The sequence below is a fragment of the Diabrotica virgifera genome, chromosome 2 (genome assembly GCF_917563875.1).
Source record: "Diabrotica virgifera virgifera chromosome 2, PGI_DIABVI_V3a".
Lineage (NCBI taxonomy): Eukaryota > Metazoa > Arthropoda > Insecta > Coleoptera > Chrysomelidae > Diabrotica > Diabrotica virgifera.
The window spans coordinates 112,358,099-112,376,429 of NC_065444.1; the positions used below are offsets into that span (position 1 = coordinate 112,358,099).

Consider the following 18,331-nt stretch of genomic DNA (forward strand, 5'->3'; position numbering starts at 1 on the left):
ACAAAAATAAACAGAATAATTCAATTTGGACGTTACGAGATGTCATGGAACCACAAAAAAGACGCTTGGGGGGACGTTTTCATATTTTAAATACAATTTGTGACATTTCTGGTTTGTTTACTTGTCACTGTCAGTTTGTTGGATTTTTTGATGTTTTTTATCCTGTTACATTTAGAAGTTATTTATAGTAAACCAACAGTTGTTTTCACAACTAATTTTATACTGGGGTTTGAAATTTTATGGTAAATGTATTTTATTTTGCCATTAATTTACATACAAAGTTAAGCTCATTAACAGTTAAGGAATGGTTATGTTCAAATTTCCGTAAAAATGAAATAAATAACAAAAAGAAAATATTTTATTTTCAAATATTTATATTATAACAAATATTTAATATCACTAATGATATTAAAAAAATTTAATGAGCTACTTCAAATGTGGCTGTAATTCTGCACCAGAATTTTAAATTCTATTTATTTTATAACGTCAAATTTTATAATATAATCCGTGATCCGAGCCGTAGCCACTTTCTGTCACTTGCTGTTGCGTGGAATAGATTTCCGACTTATTTCGTATGCTTTAAATTTTAAATGATGACGCACGGGTAAAGAGTCGTGGACTCACGTGTAATTTGCGTATTACTTTAAAGATCACTTTAAAGATCACAGTACAGTAGAACAAAGAGACATTAACTTTTTTTTTTTCTTCCTTATTGGCTTTGGATTACTTGATCCATTCAGCCACGATAGATAATAAATTACTGTTTGCTACAATATTCCAAATATAATACATTGCATTACATAATACATTAGGTACATGTGCGCACATATAATACTTATGCACGCACATACATACATACATATGTAGAAGTGGAAACATTTAATTGACCAGTAGGTATACTCATGGCCCTAACCAACTTAAATTAATTTACAAATAATTAAATCGACAAAAAAAAAAACTACATGCTAATACTAAATACTAATACTAAATGCTAATAAATATATGTTTTTTTTACACAGCGATAAGGCTTCAACCCGGATCAACCCCGCGGAGGTTTACACCCTCTTTGTGTTTTTAATTTTTTTTTCTCTTTTTTATTTTTTTTATAATTTATTATACTTTTTTTAATTTATTTATTTTTTTTTAATAAGATTTAATTTTTTTATACATTTTTTTTGTATACATATTTTTTTGTATAATTTTTTTTTTTTTTTTTAATTTTTTCAATATAAACTTTTATACAATTCTATTCTTATTACCTCCCTGCAAAATCTACTTAATGAACTTTCACAGGGAGACAATATTACATAATAAGGATAAACATAAAAAAACAATAATTATTGCTAAACACATTCAACCGGACTCATTCAGTGCAAGTTAAATTTTCCTCTTAGTCCTTTTTAAAAACTCCCAGATGATTTGTTTAATTTTAGAATTTCTACGAGACAAATATAAAAGAGAAGCATTATTTTGTGGGAAAGGTATTTCTTCTTGAACCAGATTGTTCATCAAAAACTTAATTGCAACATCATTATGTTTGCATCCAAACAACCAATGATTAATATCGTCAACATATCCATTGCAATCGCAAAGATCTGATTCGGATAGGTTAAATCTATAGAGGTATGACTTGACAGTGGCATGATTAAAGAGACATCTAATAAACATGGCATATATATTTCTATTGGGATAACTTCCGATAGCAAAAGGCTCAGTAGGTAAACTAGGATGAATTTTGGTGTAGAGATTGTTGCTTCGATTGCAGAAAGCGTGCCTCAATATCCCAATTTTGTTTCAAACTTTTCTTGCGAGAAGCTGTTAGATCGCTTCTATCTAGCCAAGTTATTTCCGATCCTTTTAAGATTGCCTCTTTAGCAAAAAAATCTGCTTTTATGTTACCGGAAATACCAATATGTCCTTTTACCCAGACGAAAGTTACAGAAGTCTGTTTTTCCAGTAGCTTTAGTTGGTTTTCTAAAATTTTGACGACAAGGCTATTTTTATATAAATGTTTACGTGTGTTTTCTAGAGCTAATAACGAAGATCTTGAATCTGACATAATTACAACTTGCTTGTTAGAAATTTTTTTGTTGACAGCCCATTCTAGAGCTTGATAAATCGCGAACATTTCTGCAGAGTATATGGAACATTGTTTATCTAACTTGAACATCAAGGATTCTTGGTGATCCGGAATATATACAGCACATCCAACTCCCAATCTTGATTTTGAACCATCCGTGAAAATCCTGCATGGATTATCAAGCTTGGCTATATGTTGCTGAAAGTCAACTGGATTCTCACTGTCAAAATTTGGGAACCAAACATTAACATTGGCATAAGATATATTAAAACTCGATTTAAAGAAAGTTAATTCACCTGGACTGTTTAGGTGCTGAGAAACGTTCGAGTATGCTACTGCTAAAATAGGAGAATTCCTGTTGTGCCACCATTTGTCGACAAGATTAGAAACAGAGATGTCACATATTTTTTGTAGTAGTTCAGTTTGGTTGTAAGATTGGCATTTAAGAATAAATTTTTCAGCCAAAAATAGTCGTCTTAAATGTAAAGGAGGCTCCATGGATTCAGCTAAAAGATTCTCTATAGGTGTAGACTTGAGCGCACCACTTGAGCCTTATATTGAATGCAATCTAGTTTTTTAAGGCGACTGTTTGTGGCAGATCCATATAGAATGCTTCCATAGTCGAGAATGGATCTGGTATATGCACGATAAAACATTAAATTAATTTTAGGGTCAGCACCCCATCGATAGCGATTAACTACTTTAAGAATATTTAAACTTTTCTCACATTTTATTAAGCACTTATTAATGTGTTCATCCCATGTTAACTTGGTGTCCAATGTAATACCAAGATAAGTGTAGTGCTTATGAACGGGTATACTTAGGTTGTTAATCATGATGCTGGTCATAACTGGTAAGCGATGTCGCGTAAAAAACACCACCGCTGATTTATTTGCAGTAAGGTCAAATCCTTGTTTAAAAAAATACTCTCTTGCATCACCCAGTACGATCTTAGTTGAATTAATACGTTGTTGGTACAACTTATTCACATTGTAAAAGCAGAAATCATCTGCATATTGTAATATACTGCATCTAATTCCTATACTGTGGAGATCTAGAGTGTATAGATTAAACAACAAGGGACTGAGGACTGATCCTTGTGGTAAACCTTGATGCACTACTCTTGGGCCAATCAATCTATCATTACATCTAATAAATACCTGTCTATTAAGGAATAGGTTTACTAATACATAAGCACACAAAGGTGGAATACCTATGTGCTTCAGTTTTTCGAACAATAAATTTAAATTGACGTTGTCATAAGCCCCAGAAATATCAAGAAAAATGGCAGATAGATAATTATTATTTGAATATGATAATTGAATATCAGTTGTTAATTGAGAAACACAATCAATAGTTCCCTTGTTCCTACGAAAGCCATACTGAGACACTGGAAATATATTTTTGTTCTCACACCACCATTCTAATCTGCTTTTCATAACTCGTTCAAATGTTTTAAGCAAACAGGACATGAGAGAGATAGGCCTTAATTCGGTACGCTGGTTTAGTTTGGGTATAGGAATAACCAGGCATTGTTTGAGGGCGTCACAATGATCTCCTTTAAGTAGAATATTGTTGTATATTTTGCACAAATAATATATAGCAATTGCAGGTAGGTTTAATAGCATACTATAGTTAATGCTGTCAATACCAGGGGCTGTATTTTTAGAACTCTTGATATTTGCTTTAAGTTCGTCAGCTGAAATGGGGGTTAGTAAAAAGTGGTCATTAGTAGAGATGCTCGGCATAAATAGTGGTAAATGGACATAATCCGGAGAGATTTTTGTAAAGAGCCTTTCTACCATACATTCATCATTAGCGGTGTACTTTTTGTTACCTTGAATTTTGTTTACCCTTTTCCAAAGCTCTGAAGGTGAAGTTTGCCTAGTAAGTGAGGAACAAAACCGAGCCCAACTAGATTTAGCTTTTGAGCGGAAAGTTCGTTTACATATAGCTTCATTCTTCTTATATTCCATGAAGTTTGAAAGGGTAAGATTAGATTTATAAATTTTAAAGGAATTTTTTCTAGCGTTAGAAGCAGTGAGGCATTCATCATCCCACCATGGTGGCGATTTGAAAGATTTGACTGACGGTTTGATAATTTTGAGAGATTTGTTGGCTGCATCAGTAATAGAATCTAATAAAAAGAAAATCATTTTGTTTGTTTGGTTTTTATTTGGTTCGTGTCTGAAGGCACTTTCTACGTTGTTTCTAAAATTATCCCAGTTTGCATTAGACATCGACCATTTAGCCGAAGATATAAAAGTTCTATTTTCAATTTTCATATTCTGCACAGAAAGTCTAATTGGAAAATGATCTGATGCATAGGTATCTGGAAGAACAGTCCAGTCAAAGGATGGACATAAACTAGAGGATATAATAGTAAGATCTACAACAGATTTCATATTCCCTGGAGGAGTAGCTCTAGTAGCCGACTCGTCATTAACAACAATTAAATTAGGAAAGAAATCTAATGCTTCTACTAGTATATTACCATCGACGCAACATGAATTTGATCCCCATAATCCATGATGTGCATTAAAATCTCCGGTAATAATACAATCATTGCTAATTTGAGAAAAAAGACTAACGTAATCTTGCACTGTTACTCTAACATTTGATGGACGGTACACACTCAGGATAGTATACATTTTTTGGTCAATTTTAATATCTACACCACAAACTTCTAAATTAGGATTGAAATTGTTAACAAATGAAATGGGATTATAAATAATGTTATTTGCTAAAATTATGGCAACTCCTCCATATCCTCTAATTCTACTTTTATTAACTACATTGAAATTATTGAAGCAAACAGTATCAGATGGTTTTGACCAAGTTTCTGATAAAAGACCTATGTCAAAACGTTCTTCAAACAGTAATTGCTGTAAAGAATATCGGTTCGCATTTAGCGAACGAATATTCCATTGAATAATTTTAATACTTTTGTCAGCCATTAAAATTATGTAAAAATATTACCTATAATATCTTTAATTTTATTTTCTAATTCAATTTCGTAATTTTTAAAATTAGTTTCTACATTTGATGAAGAATTACAATAGTCAAGGATACTCTGTTTGATTAAATTTTTGAGTGAAGCACTGAGCTGGCCTATAAATATATCAAATTCATTACGGGGCTCATGGTTTCCAAATTGAAATACAGATCCCGAACAGAAACTGGTCGGGTATTCCCTACGCACAGGAGGAAAATTAGGAGTTGTATCAGTAGTCTTCCTTTTTTTGGGGTGGTTATCGTTAGGGGGGGCTATATTCAGATGATTATTATTTTTATAAGTAGTGGTGGAATTCGAGGGTTTAGGGGAGGAGCTTTTTAATGGAGGAAAGTCTGTGTCACAGGTCATTAAAGGTGCAAATTTATTTTTTTGGACTAAACTGGAATAACATGGATTTTCAAGAGCTTTTTCGGCTTCTTTAAATGAAATATTTAAGTTAGCCATAGCTTCTTTAGTCTTTTTTTGTTTTAAATATTCGGGACATTCTTTAAAAACTGACTCGTGGCTACTATTTTTACAATAAACGCAAAATGTAGTACATTTATCGGGACAATCAGTGTTACCTTCATTACCGCACTTCTTACATCTTTTTTTTGACTTGCATTGAGTCGTTGAATGGCCATAACGAAGACAGTTGAAACATTGCATAACAGGACTAACATATATTTCAACTGGACACCTAACTTTGTTGATGTAAATATATTGGGGAATTAATTTACCTTCAAAGCTAATAATAACCATTTGTCTAGGAACTCTTTCTGATACACCGTCACTTTGAACTATTCTAGTCATTCTATGAACTTTTTTTATTGGAATATTAGATTTAATAGTATTAAGTAGTGCACTCTCAGTTAGAGTAGTGTCCACTCCGCGAACGAGACCCTTTTTTTCCGTTAAATAATTTGGAATATATGCAATTAGGTTATTTTTTCCGAAAAAATCTTCAACTACTAATTTATTCGCAACAGCACCTGAATTGACTTGAATTTGAATGCGATTTTTACCTACACTAACAATTTCAATAATATGTTTATCATAACTAGATAGCGAAAGTAGTTTTTCTCCAAGTTTCATTGGATGCAAACGACCGATACTCAAATTTATGTGTTGAACAAATATAAAAAACGGACCAGTATCATTTAAACTAAATCGATTAGATGAATTAAATTCCTGACTTTTTTGAATAGTATTTGTTTTATTTGAAGTAGATGTCAAGTTTATGGTATCATTAGTACTTTTACTAGTATCATTTAAACATTCACTATGAGAATTATTCTGATTTAAATCATTTGTCTGCATAATTATATCGCTCTCATCTGTGAACCCAATATTTTCTACACCAGGATCTGGTGGATCCTTTCCATTTTTGCCCACGGACATCCCGGGGCACGAGCGACGTTCAAATATAAGTATATAAAAAAATTTCTACTTACAGTACAGTTGTCAAATAACAAAACTTAAAATATACGGAAAAACAAACAAAATCGGCTAAACACTCTGTAGAATCTCTTGAAACACACTTTAATACTTCACAATCGATTTGAGTTGAATGAAAAAAGACTTTAGAACTAACTAAATCTACAAATTTTCCGGAGGAACTCTTAAATTTGTCTAAACACTTTGACAGTTTTTTTTGACGTTGAGACATTAACTTGTAGAGGGAGTTTGTAGAAAGTGCATACATAAATTATGACAGATTTTATAAGGTAGATTCAACAGTTAATATTGAATTTATTAAAAAATTGAAGAAAAAGATCTTCTGTGTAAAAGGTATATTTATTTTTATTTATCTTTATTTAAATAAATATACCTTTTACACAGAAGATCTTTTTCTTCAATTTTTGTAATTAATGGTATACAGCCAGCTACAGGAAATTTTTCCTTATGAATTGAATTTATTACTTTTAGGTAAAAACCCTCTGTTAACAAAGAATCAGAAAAGAAATCTATAAATGATTCATTTAATAATATTATTGAACAATTATTAATTATTGAATAATTGAAATATATTTTATTCAATACAATTGGGCAGCATTTACGGTGTCATGAACCCTTCTTAACTAGTTGAAACTTAAATCTAGTCGAAGTTTAACTTTTCAAGTGGAGTACTCAGATTATACAATAAAAAGTGACTCAAAATAACACTAAAAGATCCTAAAGATATTCTGCTTCTTCGTCCTCTTTATAAGCAATTTTGCTTGTTCATTGGCGGATTGTTACCTCTATAGAAGGTTGTCACTCCATCTTTTGCGCGGTCGGCCGGTACATCTTTTACCGATTTTTGATTTATCTCTTGCTATTAGGGATTGTCACGTTTGACGAGTCGAGCTTCGAGCTCAAGCCGGTTTAGTGTAGGAAACAGAGGTTGAACCTCGCAAAATGGACACAAGTCCGGTTTTATTTTTTTTTTTCTGGTATACCAAGGGGTGCTTATTATAAGACTAACTTTTTTTTTAAATTTCGCCCCGGAACCCCCCCTTTCATCCCTTTAAAGGGGGTAATCTGTGGTTTTTGCGAAACGTAGCCCTTCCTGTACGTTTTGCAAAAAATGTACTTAATAGTAAAATGAAGAGGACCATATTTCCTACTATTTATTTTCGAGAGCATATGTCTATCACCCATCGTTTAGCGGATGTGGCGCCCCAAAGTTGACAAGTTTTTGAAAAAGATGTTTTTTAAAAAAATTATTTTTCCCTAACTGTAATAGAAATCAAGAAGAAACCCTGCGGCAATGAATCACAAATAAGTGGCTGATTTTTTAATATAGGTTTCATTTAAGGGCAATTGCCCATTTTTTAATTACAGGGTGTTACATTAAAAAAAAAACCCTTTTTATACCATCTGAACCGCTTATGCTAGAGTAAAAAAACTTTCAGCGATTACCCATGTACAAGTATTGTTTACAAATTTGTATAATGCACCCCCATATTTTCCCCGGAACCACCCAAAAAAATTAATAAAGAAAATAATCAAAAATTGATTTTGGGCCACCACTGTGGCTTTAGGGTGCAAAGAAAGTAAAATATGCATAGGTCATAATGTGTAGCAGACAGTGTGTTCTTTTATTTTCCGTAAGTGCCTTATCAATAAAATAAATAGTGACGAAAAAAAAAACAAAAACTTGATCCCGCCAAAGCATTTCTGAGGTTTACGGCGCCACTGTGCCGTAACGGTTGCTTATACGAAAAAAATGTGTAGGACTTTATTTGTAGAGAAAATAGTGGTCTTTAATTCTGTATAAGTTTTGTTCAAAAAAAATGCATAGGTAATGAGAAAATCGTAAAAACATGCTCGCCAAGGGACCGGGGTAGTTTCTGCAGTTTATTTTCAAGGATATGGGTAGTTTCCGCAGGGATATTGCAATAACCATATATATTTATGAAAGATACTGTTGATGAAGCATATGCCCATATGGGTCAAAAAGAAAAAAAAAATTCAAACCCCCAATTTATTTTTTTTGCTACAGGGGTTGCATCAAGAAATCGCTTTTGGTGACCATGCATGGGTAATAAGAACGTGCACAAAATGATAAATGAAGCATTTTAATAAAGGGCATGATGTGGGAAGGATCACTGGAAAAATCACTTTCTTTATTAATTCTCCTTTTTTTTGGGTGGTTCCGGGGAAAAATGGGGGTGCATTATACAAATTTGTAAATAACTCCAGTATGTGGATAATCGCTGAAAGTTTTTTTACTCTAGCATAAGCGTAAGTTTTAGGCTAATATTTAAAAAGGTGATACCTCTGTAGTTTTCTGGCTGCTTTTTATCTCCTTTTTTGAATAGAAGAATTAGTTCGTTCATTTTCTATTTTTCCAGTATTTTATAATTTTGTTAATTAATGTTGTTAATTGCTTCTGTCATTGCTACTCCACAATATTTCAGTAATTCGTTTGGTATTCCGTCTTTATCTGCAGTTTTTCTGTTCTTCAGCTTTTCAAGTGTTTGTCGAACTTCCTGTGTACTTATATTAGGTTTGTTCTAGCAAACAGTCAAACTGGTCAGAAACCGTCAGCAAACAGTTGGTCAGTGAGAGAACATAATACAGTCACCAGTGCTATCCCCTCTACTCGCGCTGGTCGACTATTCGCTGATGGTTTCAAACCGTTTGAAACTGATGCTAGAACAAACCTATTAACGTCTTCATTTGTGGTAATTTCTGGTGTTTCCGGTTCTAGCGTCATTTGTTCTTCCTCTGCATAGAGCTTTTTTAGATAGTCAATCCAGGTATCCTTTTCTATGTGTTTTGGTTCTATTAGTTCCTTTACCCCCGTTCTTTGACCTCTTATAAAGCGGCACATTTCCTTGTGCATACATAAAACATTCTATGAACACCTTCAGACTGTAATAAACGAGATCCCAAATGACGAATATATAATCATTATGGGTGATTTTGATGCCCCTTGGCAATGGTACAGCTCCGGGAATGAAACAACGACATAATGTGAAAGGATATTATTATATTAGGTTATTCTTGGGTGTGGTGCGGATGTTCTCAACCGGCCCAGCCGGGTATGAGGTGGTAAAAGGCACAATTAATCGGAACACATTTTTTGAAAAATATTTCTTGAAGTATTGAAAAAACATTAATTATAGAAACTATCTTAATAATTCTCAACTTACTTAAATTATTCTTAGACAACAAATGTCTTCCAGGTGTATATCTTCTGGCAATACCTCGTCCTCTGGTAGGTTTCGAGCTAGCAACACGTGCTCTAAGTTCTAAGATTTTCTTTTGAATCTCAGATGTATCTGCGCCTTCTTGTTGTTTTGTTATCAAATCCAACTCCGTATCCAGCAATTCCTTCTGGGTTTCTTCTTTGGTTTTTTTAGGCGGCGTGGTTTTGGCAGATAAGGCAGCAGCCTCGAGATCTTTCTTAATTTCCTCGATTGCTTCTTGTGTTTTTTTAATGGTTTCTTTAACAATATCTCTCTGAGGACCAGCAGGAACTAAAACATAAAACTTAATAAATAAAGAACTATATGTTAACCCATTCGCGGACACGACTGCATATGCAGACACTTACCACGGGAAAATAGTGTCTGCATAGAAAGCCGTGTCCGTGAAGGAACAAATATGGATAAACATTTATTATAATATGTCAGTACAGAGATAAATATTACATTTTAAGTTGTAGGCGAGGATATATAAAGGACTAAAATCGCCTAAACCTGTAACTCTTTTAAGATCGCTATGAGACCTTTTACATTCGGGGGAATTTCAGGAAAATTGTTGTTGATATATCGGGCACCAGGTACCTCTTACAGCTTCGCCGGCCCGATATTTATGTTCAACGATCTCAAAAACCCCGGAATAATAAATTAAAAAAAAAATAAATAAGTGTCAAAAATTGCAGTTTTTTCGTTTAAATCACCACAGGTAAAAATAGGGTAATTAAATATCTTATTAATAGTATCCTTCTTTTAGAAGATAAGCAAAAGTTTAAAGCATCATTTGTTGCTTCAGAAATTTCAAAATAAAACTAACATTTCGGAAATAAAAAATTTGCTATAACTTTTGCGAAAATGACCTTAAGACTTTCATTCGTCAATTAGTCAATTTTATTCAATTTGTTTATCCCAAAGAGCTTTTTTGCAATGTTATTGTTCAGAAAATAATAATGATATAGCAATTCTGTTGAAACCGCGTGAAAGAAGAATAATTATGTTTTCAAAGTATATACAAAAATTTCCTTAATAGGAAACAGTAGCGATCAACAGGTAGCGAAAACGCGTTCCAAGATTGCGGCTGTAATTTTGAATATTTTTTTGAGATATTTGGCACACGTATTCGTAATATAATAAAGAATGACGGTACAGAGCCCAATTTGAAAAATATATAAATATGTAGAAATTACTCTGTAATTAAATACAATATTAAAAAAACGAGCCTGCACCGCCATTAAGAAGAACAAAAAAATACACTTCCTTCAAATAAACTTTTTTATCCGATGCCTAGATTTTGTGTCATTTTGGAACTACTAATGAAATAAAAAATTTTAGTAGTTCCAAAATGACACAAAATCTAGGCATCGGATAAAAAAGTTTATTTGAAGAAAGTGTATTTTTTTGTTCTTCTTAATGGCGGTACAGGTTCGTTTTTTTAATATTGTATTTAGTTACAGAGTAATTTCCACATATTAATATATTTTTCAAATTGGGCTCTGTACCGCCATTTTTTATTATATTACGAATACGTGTGCCAAATATCTCGAAAAAATATGCAAAATTACAGCCGCAATCTTGGAACGCGTTTTTGCTACCTGTTGATCGCTTCTGTATCACCTTAAAAAGTCATTATTATCATTCCGAAAACATTTTACTAAAGTAGAGTCATTTTTGGGTTATAAACAATTTGAATAACTTTGTTAATATTGACTCTAGACTAAAACTACTTGGGGATTTGAAAAGCTGATATTTTTACACGAATTTAAAAAAAACTTTTTGCCTAGGTTAATTACAGTCAAAGTGAGCCACTTTTTTTTATTTAATTCACAGCTACTTTGTTTATTTAATGTTGTTCTGAAGCTATTTTCTTGTGGCATTTTTATAATGAACTATTTTAAATGGGAAATAAGCCACAATTTTTTCAAAAAATAATTAAATAAATAATAAAATAAACGCAACTCATCAATATTGGCAATATCATTTTAAAGTCTTCTACTTTAAAATGTATAATACATGCCTGAATTGCCGATATAAATGAGCCAGATTAAATAAATTATTAGAAGAATTTTTTTACTAAGCAACAACATTTTTGTTTATTTAGTATTATTTTGTATTTTGACAACGACACCCGACTTTAGCGTCGAAACGTTAATAAATTCATTTTTTTTTGGAAAAATTGTGGCTTATTTCCCATTTAAAATAGTTCATTACTTTGTTTATAACAATTAAGCAACCTTACTAGCGCCACTTTGAAGTTCAAGGTATATAGTTTATGTGTAAAAGTTTGAGTAAACTTTGAACTTCAACAAAGTGGATAATAAAGCTTTAAAAATGACGTCCTAACGGAATCGATACGTGGTCGGTGGAGGGGAATTATTAAAATCCGTGCACTCAAAAAATGAAATTAATTCTTCAAACATCTGCTGCGATTAATATCTCCGGAGCTTGCTGATGGATTTTGATCATTTTTTTTTAATTTGTATGTACTCGTAGTCTTGTAGAGTACGTTATGTACACAAATCACACAATTATGTACAGGGATATGAAAAATAGATTACGACCGATTCTAAGGCCTACCGAATATACATGTATAATTTCATAAAAATTGGTCAAGCGGTGACATGAGAATTTTATAGATGTAAATATGTATATAGATGGCTATTAAAAAATAGGGGTTGGTGATAAAAGAGTGAAAATTAAGGGTTGTATGTATTATTTAATTCTACACCATACAAAATTAAGGCAGAGAATTTTGTCCAAAAAAATAAAAAAAATGTCAGGGGGCAACCACTGTATTTTTTTTCTCACAGTTCGCACCACCCTGTGGAATATTCTAGCATTTATAAACACCTGAAATTAAAACCCAACTATAGCCTCGTGTTTTCTCTCCATTCTGTTTTTTTGATTCATTCGCTTATAGCCGGAGAGGTAGCGTCAAGTTTGACAGGAGCGTTTTAAACATGGCTTGTTTTTTTAATAGTTAGTTGTTCCAAAGCTTATTAATAAATGATGTGTCAGCTGGCCCAGAACCGAGGCTTTTAGGCAAGAAAAGATAAAATATGAAAGTAGATGGAAAAACCCTGCACCTTATATGTCAAATATTTACCTCCGTGCCTTACATCCTTGATGGCCTAGTGGTTAGAATACCTGGCTCCTGGCTTTCACCCAGGCGAGTCGGGTTCGATTCTCGGCGTCGCAAATTATAATTAGTCCCGGCGTCGTATAAATAATAAAAACGTGGTATTATAAAGAAAATTATTTTTCAAATTAAAATGTCAATTTTAAAAAACAAAAAAGATTTCCGACGCCGGGAATCGAACCCGACTCGCCTAGATGAAAGTCAGGAGCCAAGTATTCTAACCACTAGGCTATTATAGGTCTGGATCCTGCGTATGAAAAAAAGTTGATTAATAGCAAGCTGAAAATTTGTTAATAGCTTAAGGGTGTCTAGTCGGACAAACTTTGATATATGGGAACACTGGAACAGGGGAAGTTTTAATTGTGGAACAGGTTAAAAATTTAAAATGGCCAGACCACGAAAACGTCACATGTATTTTGTCCGACAGAACTTCCAATTGATTTGTTACCCTTTCATTAAACTCTAATGCAAAAATCAGACTACTATTATTATCACCTGTCATAATTCCTGTGATTTGACATATTCTACGTGTTCCATTCATTATAATTCCCATTTGGTGATAAATAGCAACCTCATTTTTGCATGAGAGTTTAATGAAAGGGTAACAAATCAATTGGAAGTTCTGTCGGACAAAATACATGTGACGTTTTCGTGGTCTGACCGTTCCAAATTTTTAACCTGTTCCACAATTAAAACTTCCAGTGTTCCTATATATCACAGTTTGTCCAACTAGACACCCTTAAGCTATTAAAAAAATTTCAGCTTGCTATTAATCAACTTTTTTTCATACGCGGGCTCCAGACCTATTATAGATGTAAGTAACGGAGATAAATATTTGACATATAAGTTGCAGGATTTTTCCATCTACTTTCATATTTTATCTTTTCTTGACTAAAAGCCCCAAAGTCGCGCCAGCTGGCAGACATTTTTGTTATCAAATAAGTACTATCTACCAAAATAAATTCACAGAATCCGTGCTAAAATCACCGTAAAAATTTGACACGACTTCCCAGTCTATTACGTTGGATAATAAGAAGTTAGGTACTTTAACAACTAGAAATGTTCTTCATCAGAGTGTTTCTAAATAACTGCGACAAACTTTAAGGGGTAATTCTGCATGAAAAAATAATAACCGTTTGCTTTATAAAAATATGTCCGCATATGGTTCGTTTCCGAGATACGGGATGTTGAATTTTTTCTTATAAACTGATGATTTATTTATGTATTGCTCTAAAACTGGTTGAGCTATGACAAATCGTCAGTTTGTAAGAAAAAAATTCAACATCCCGTATCTCGGAAACGAAGCATCTGAGGACATATGTTTATGAAGCAAACGGTCATTATTTTTTAATGCAGAATTACAGCTTAAAGTTTGTCGCAGTTATTTAGAAACACCCTGTACTGATGAAGAACGCGGCTAGTTGTTAAAGTACCAAACTTTTTTATTATCCAACATAAGCGAATGAATCAAAAAGCAGAATGTTGAGAAAACACTAGGCTATAGTTGGGTGTTAATTCAGTATTTATTTTATAAATGCTAGAATTTTCCACAAGGTGATGCGAACTTTGAGAAAAAAACACAGTTTGATTCGTACACCCGTAGTCTGGGCAGATTATCGGAGAATAGGCCGTTTTTGGGAAAAGTTATTTACCAGCAATTTTATTGCTGGAATCGAATGTTATGATTCTATATCGTCGCCTTAATACTATAACTTGATAACTCGAAATTAGTAGTTTTGAGATAAACGAGTTTAAAGATTTTAAGGATATTTGTGCTGCTACCATGATGTTGGTAAATACGAAATTCACTCTGCGGCTCTAAAATACTGTTCCTTAACTTTTTGGCAACTGATCTATTTAGAAATATGGTGTAAATTTGTTTTCCAATATGGAAAAAAACATGAAAAATTAAAGTTATCAACTTTTAGCACTACCATAATGTTAACATTTGGTAATGTCGCATGTTGTGCTAAGTCGCATATAAGTGAACTTTTTAACACAACTAATATTTTAAACATTATTTTGTTGAAAATTAGCCCTCTGCCATGAAGGTTGCCAGATCTGCTAACAATTCTCGAATTTTTGCATTAAAATGAACCGAATAAACACATAGCAATTATGTGGTAAGTTCAATGGTTTCAGAGAAACCCGTGCTAAAACTAGATAACTCGAGTTATCTAGTTATAGCATTCAGTGTATGTCGTATTCACGATTATTTCGATTAAATAATAGCTCGATAACTTATCTTGTCAAGTTTTAGCACTGAATATTAGTGGCATTTCAGTTTTATCAACTTTCGTCAATCATAAATAAATACCTAACCCGTTTGAAGTGAGCTATCAAGTTTTTACACAATATGGAGGCAAATAAAATAGATCGTGTGAACTAGTTATCTCAAAAACGTCAATTTTGGAGTTATCAAGTTATAGTACTAAGGCGACGATATAATAATAATATGGGTATGCAAAGTCCGCAGATACTGTGCTACTTTTTTTATAAACAAAATGGCGCCACAAAATCGTGTTTTTTTTCAATTATTGCTCTATAACTCCAAAGATTTTAATTTTACACCAAAAACACTCAAGTAAAAAATCATCGTAATTAAATTCTGCATCGAAAAATGTTTTTCACGATTTACTCCGACGAAAACTTTCCTGGGAAAATGAAGGATTTTCCAACAAAATCTTGAATTTTCAACTAAAATTTTAGGTAAGTAATTATTTATCAATAATTATATAACTAGGTGACATAAAAGCCCTTCTGATATAGATTATATTTTCAGAAGCCGATGGAAATTGAATGAACAGTTTAGCAACAATTAAATTGTTAATTAACAATTTACGGTCACTATAATAACCACAATAATTATGATACATAAGAATAACTATGATTTTTGTATATAAAGGCATCATACCTATCTAATGTACTTTAGAGAATTGAAATTTGACTATTTGCGGCCTCAGGAATATTTTAAAATTATAAACAATTTTTTTGCTTATAAACAAATAGAATATCTCGGCAACTATTAAATTACATTATATTGTGAAAACGGTATTGGAAAGAACGCGGCAGGACGCTTCATTAAAAGAAAAGAACGTTAAATTGTGATGCGTGGTTCCTGAGATACAACCGATTAAAGTTGACCTATATGTAAGGCAAAGATATAAACAATAGGATGGTAATTTTTAAACCATCACCTTTTATTTTGGTTCTCTTTCTCCACACAAATTTTCATACCTTTAAAAGACTCATAACATACATTATATAAATAAAAACTATCGGAATTACGAGTGAAAAGTATCAAAAATACCAAACTTTTAATCAAAAATTAGGTTGGAGAAAATGGAACCTCAAAGTTCAAAATTGGTATACGTTAAAAAAATGCATTTTCTCGGCTTCTAATGGAGCAATTTACTTCATTCTTTTCTTCATTTCTTTTTGTTGCCAAGTAACTCGAGTAGAGCCACCTAACTAACGCATTATTAAATGTCAAAGTTGTGTAGATTTTTTTTAGATAAACTTACCACAACCGTAATTTTGAACGTTTAAAATACAAATCTTCTCGTTTTAAAGCTGTATAATTAATTAAACAATCTTTGTTTAAACAAATTAAAAAATTTTGTTATAAGAAATAAATAAATTTATTATAACAAAACAAAAGCAACTTTGACATTAATAATGCGTTAGTTAGGTGCCTCTACTCGAGTTACTTGGGAACAAAAAAAGAATGAAGAAAATTTCTCCATGGGAAGCTGAGAAAATGCATTTTTTAACATATACCAATTTTGAACTTTGAGATTCCATTTTCTCCAACCTAATTTTGATTGAAATTATGGTATTTTTGGTACTTTTCACTCGTAATTCCGATAGTTTTTATTATTATAATGGATGTTATGAGTCTTTTCAAGGTATGAAAATTTGTGTGAAGACAGAGAACCAAAATAAAAAGGTGACGGTTTGAAAATTACCATCCTATTGTTTATATCTTTGCCGTACATGCCGGTCAACTTTGATCGGTTGTATCTCAGGAACCACTCATCACAATTTATTGTTTTTTTCTTTTAAAAGAAGCGTCCTGCAGCGTTATTTCCAATAGCGTTTTCACAATTTAATATAATTTAACAGTTGCCAAGATATTCTATTTGGTTACAAGCTAAAAAATTGTTAATAATTTTAAAATATTCCTGAGGCCACTTTAATAGTCAAATTTCAATTCTGTAAAGTACATTAGATATGTAAAGTGCCTTTTTATAAAAAAAATTATAGCTATTCTTATGTATCATAATTATTGTGGTTATTATAGCGACCGTAAATTGTTAATTAACAATTTAATTGTTGCTAAACTGTTCATTCAATTTCCATCGGCTTCTGGAAATATAATCTATATCAAAAGGGCTTTAGGTCACCAAGTTATATAATTATTGATAAATAATTATTTACCTAAAATTTTAGTTGAAAATTCAAGATTTTGTTGGAAAAAACCGCATTTTCCGAGGAAAATTTTCGTCGAAGTAAATCGGGAAAAACATTTTTCGATGCAGAATTTAATTACGATGAATTTTGGATTTGGGTGTTTTCGGTGTGACGTTAAAATCTTTGGAGTTATAGAGCAATAATTGAAAAAAAAACACGATGTTGTGGCGCCATTTTGTTTATAAAAAAAGTAGCACACTATCTGCGGACTTTGCATACCTATATTATTATTATATAATATACGATTAGATTCCAGCAATAAAATTACTGGTAAATGACTTTTCCTTGTATGTTGCTAATTAGCACAGAGTAATTGTATACAATGAAAATTTACCTGTTTAGCAACAATATTATTACAGCGATATTGTTAAAGAATAAGGCTATAACATATTAAAAAATCAGTTAAATCGGACAACAGGTTTAGGAAATTCGAGAGATCAAAAATGACCCATTTTGTGGGGTGCCCGTTTTCTCTGACGCGCAGTGTATTTTCATAACGGATTTTCACATAACTCATTTTACGACGTAGCTAGCGGGCACCAGGTACCTCGTACAGCAACTTCGATGCAATATTCGTGTTAAGCGGTGTTTAGACGCCGCGATAAGTCGCAGCAATTTGTTGTGACGATAAATTGCCGATTTATTGACGATTGAAACGCTGTTTAGACGTTGCGATATATTGCTGCGATTTATCGCGTTGTGATTGACCACGACAAATTGAAGAGGGGAGTATTGTTTACACTTTACACCCTTCAATAAATTATTACGAGTTTTTATTCTAAACGTCGTCGACAACAAACTATCGACCCCATTAATAGTCCATGGCGCATCTGTAAAAATATGAGTACACTGGGATATTGGTGCTCATATTTTTCTGCATAAACTGCTTGAAAATAACTCATATGATAATAATTAAGTTATCCTCCCACTCAAAAAGGTCCGGAATATTATTGAAA

At 32.3% G+C, this 18,331-nt stretch overlaps 1 protein-coding gene across 7 annotated transcripts in view; it reads right to left on the bottom strand.

Moving 5' to 3' along the window:
* Positions 1-18,331, bottom strand: part of LOC126880180 (RNA-binding protein 26) — a 153,439-nt gene that overhangs the window by 42,793 nt on the left and 92,315 nt on the right. For all 7 annotated transcript variants that reach the window (XM_050643953.1, XM_050643952.1, XM_050643950.1 and 4 more), the window contains one exon: positions 9,719-10,045. In XM_050643953.1, coding sequence (XP_050499910.1) covers positions 9,719-10,045 — 327 coding nt within the window. The remainder of the gene's footprint in view (positions 1-9,718; positions 10,046-18,331) is intronic.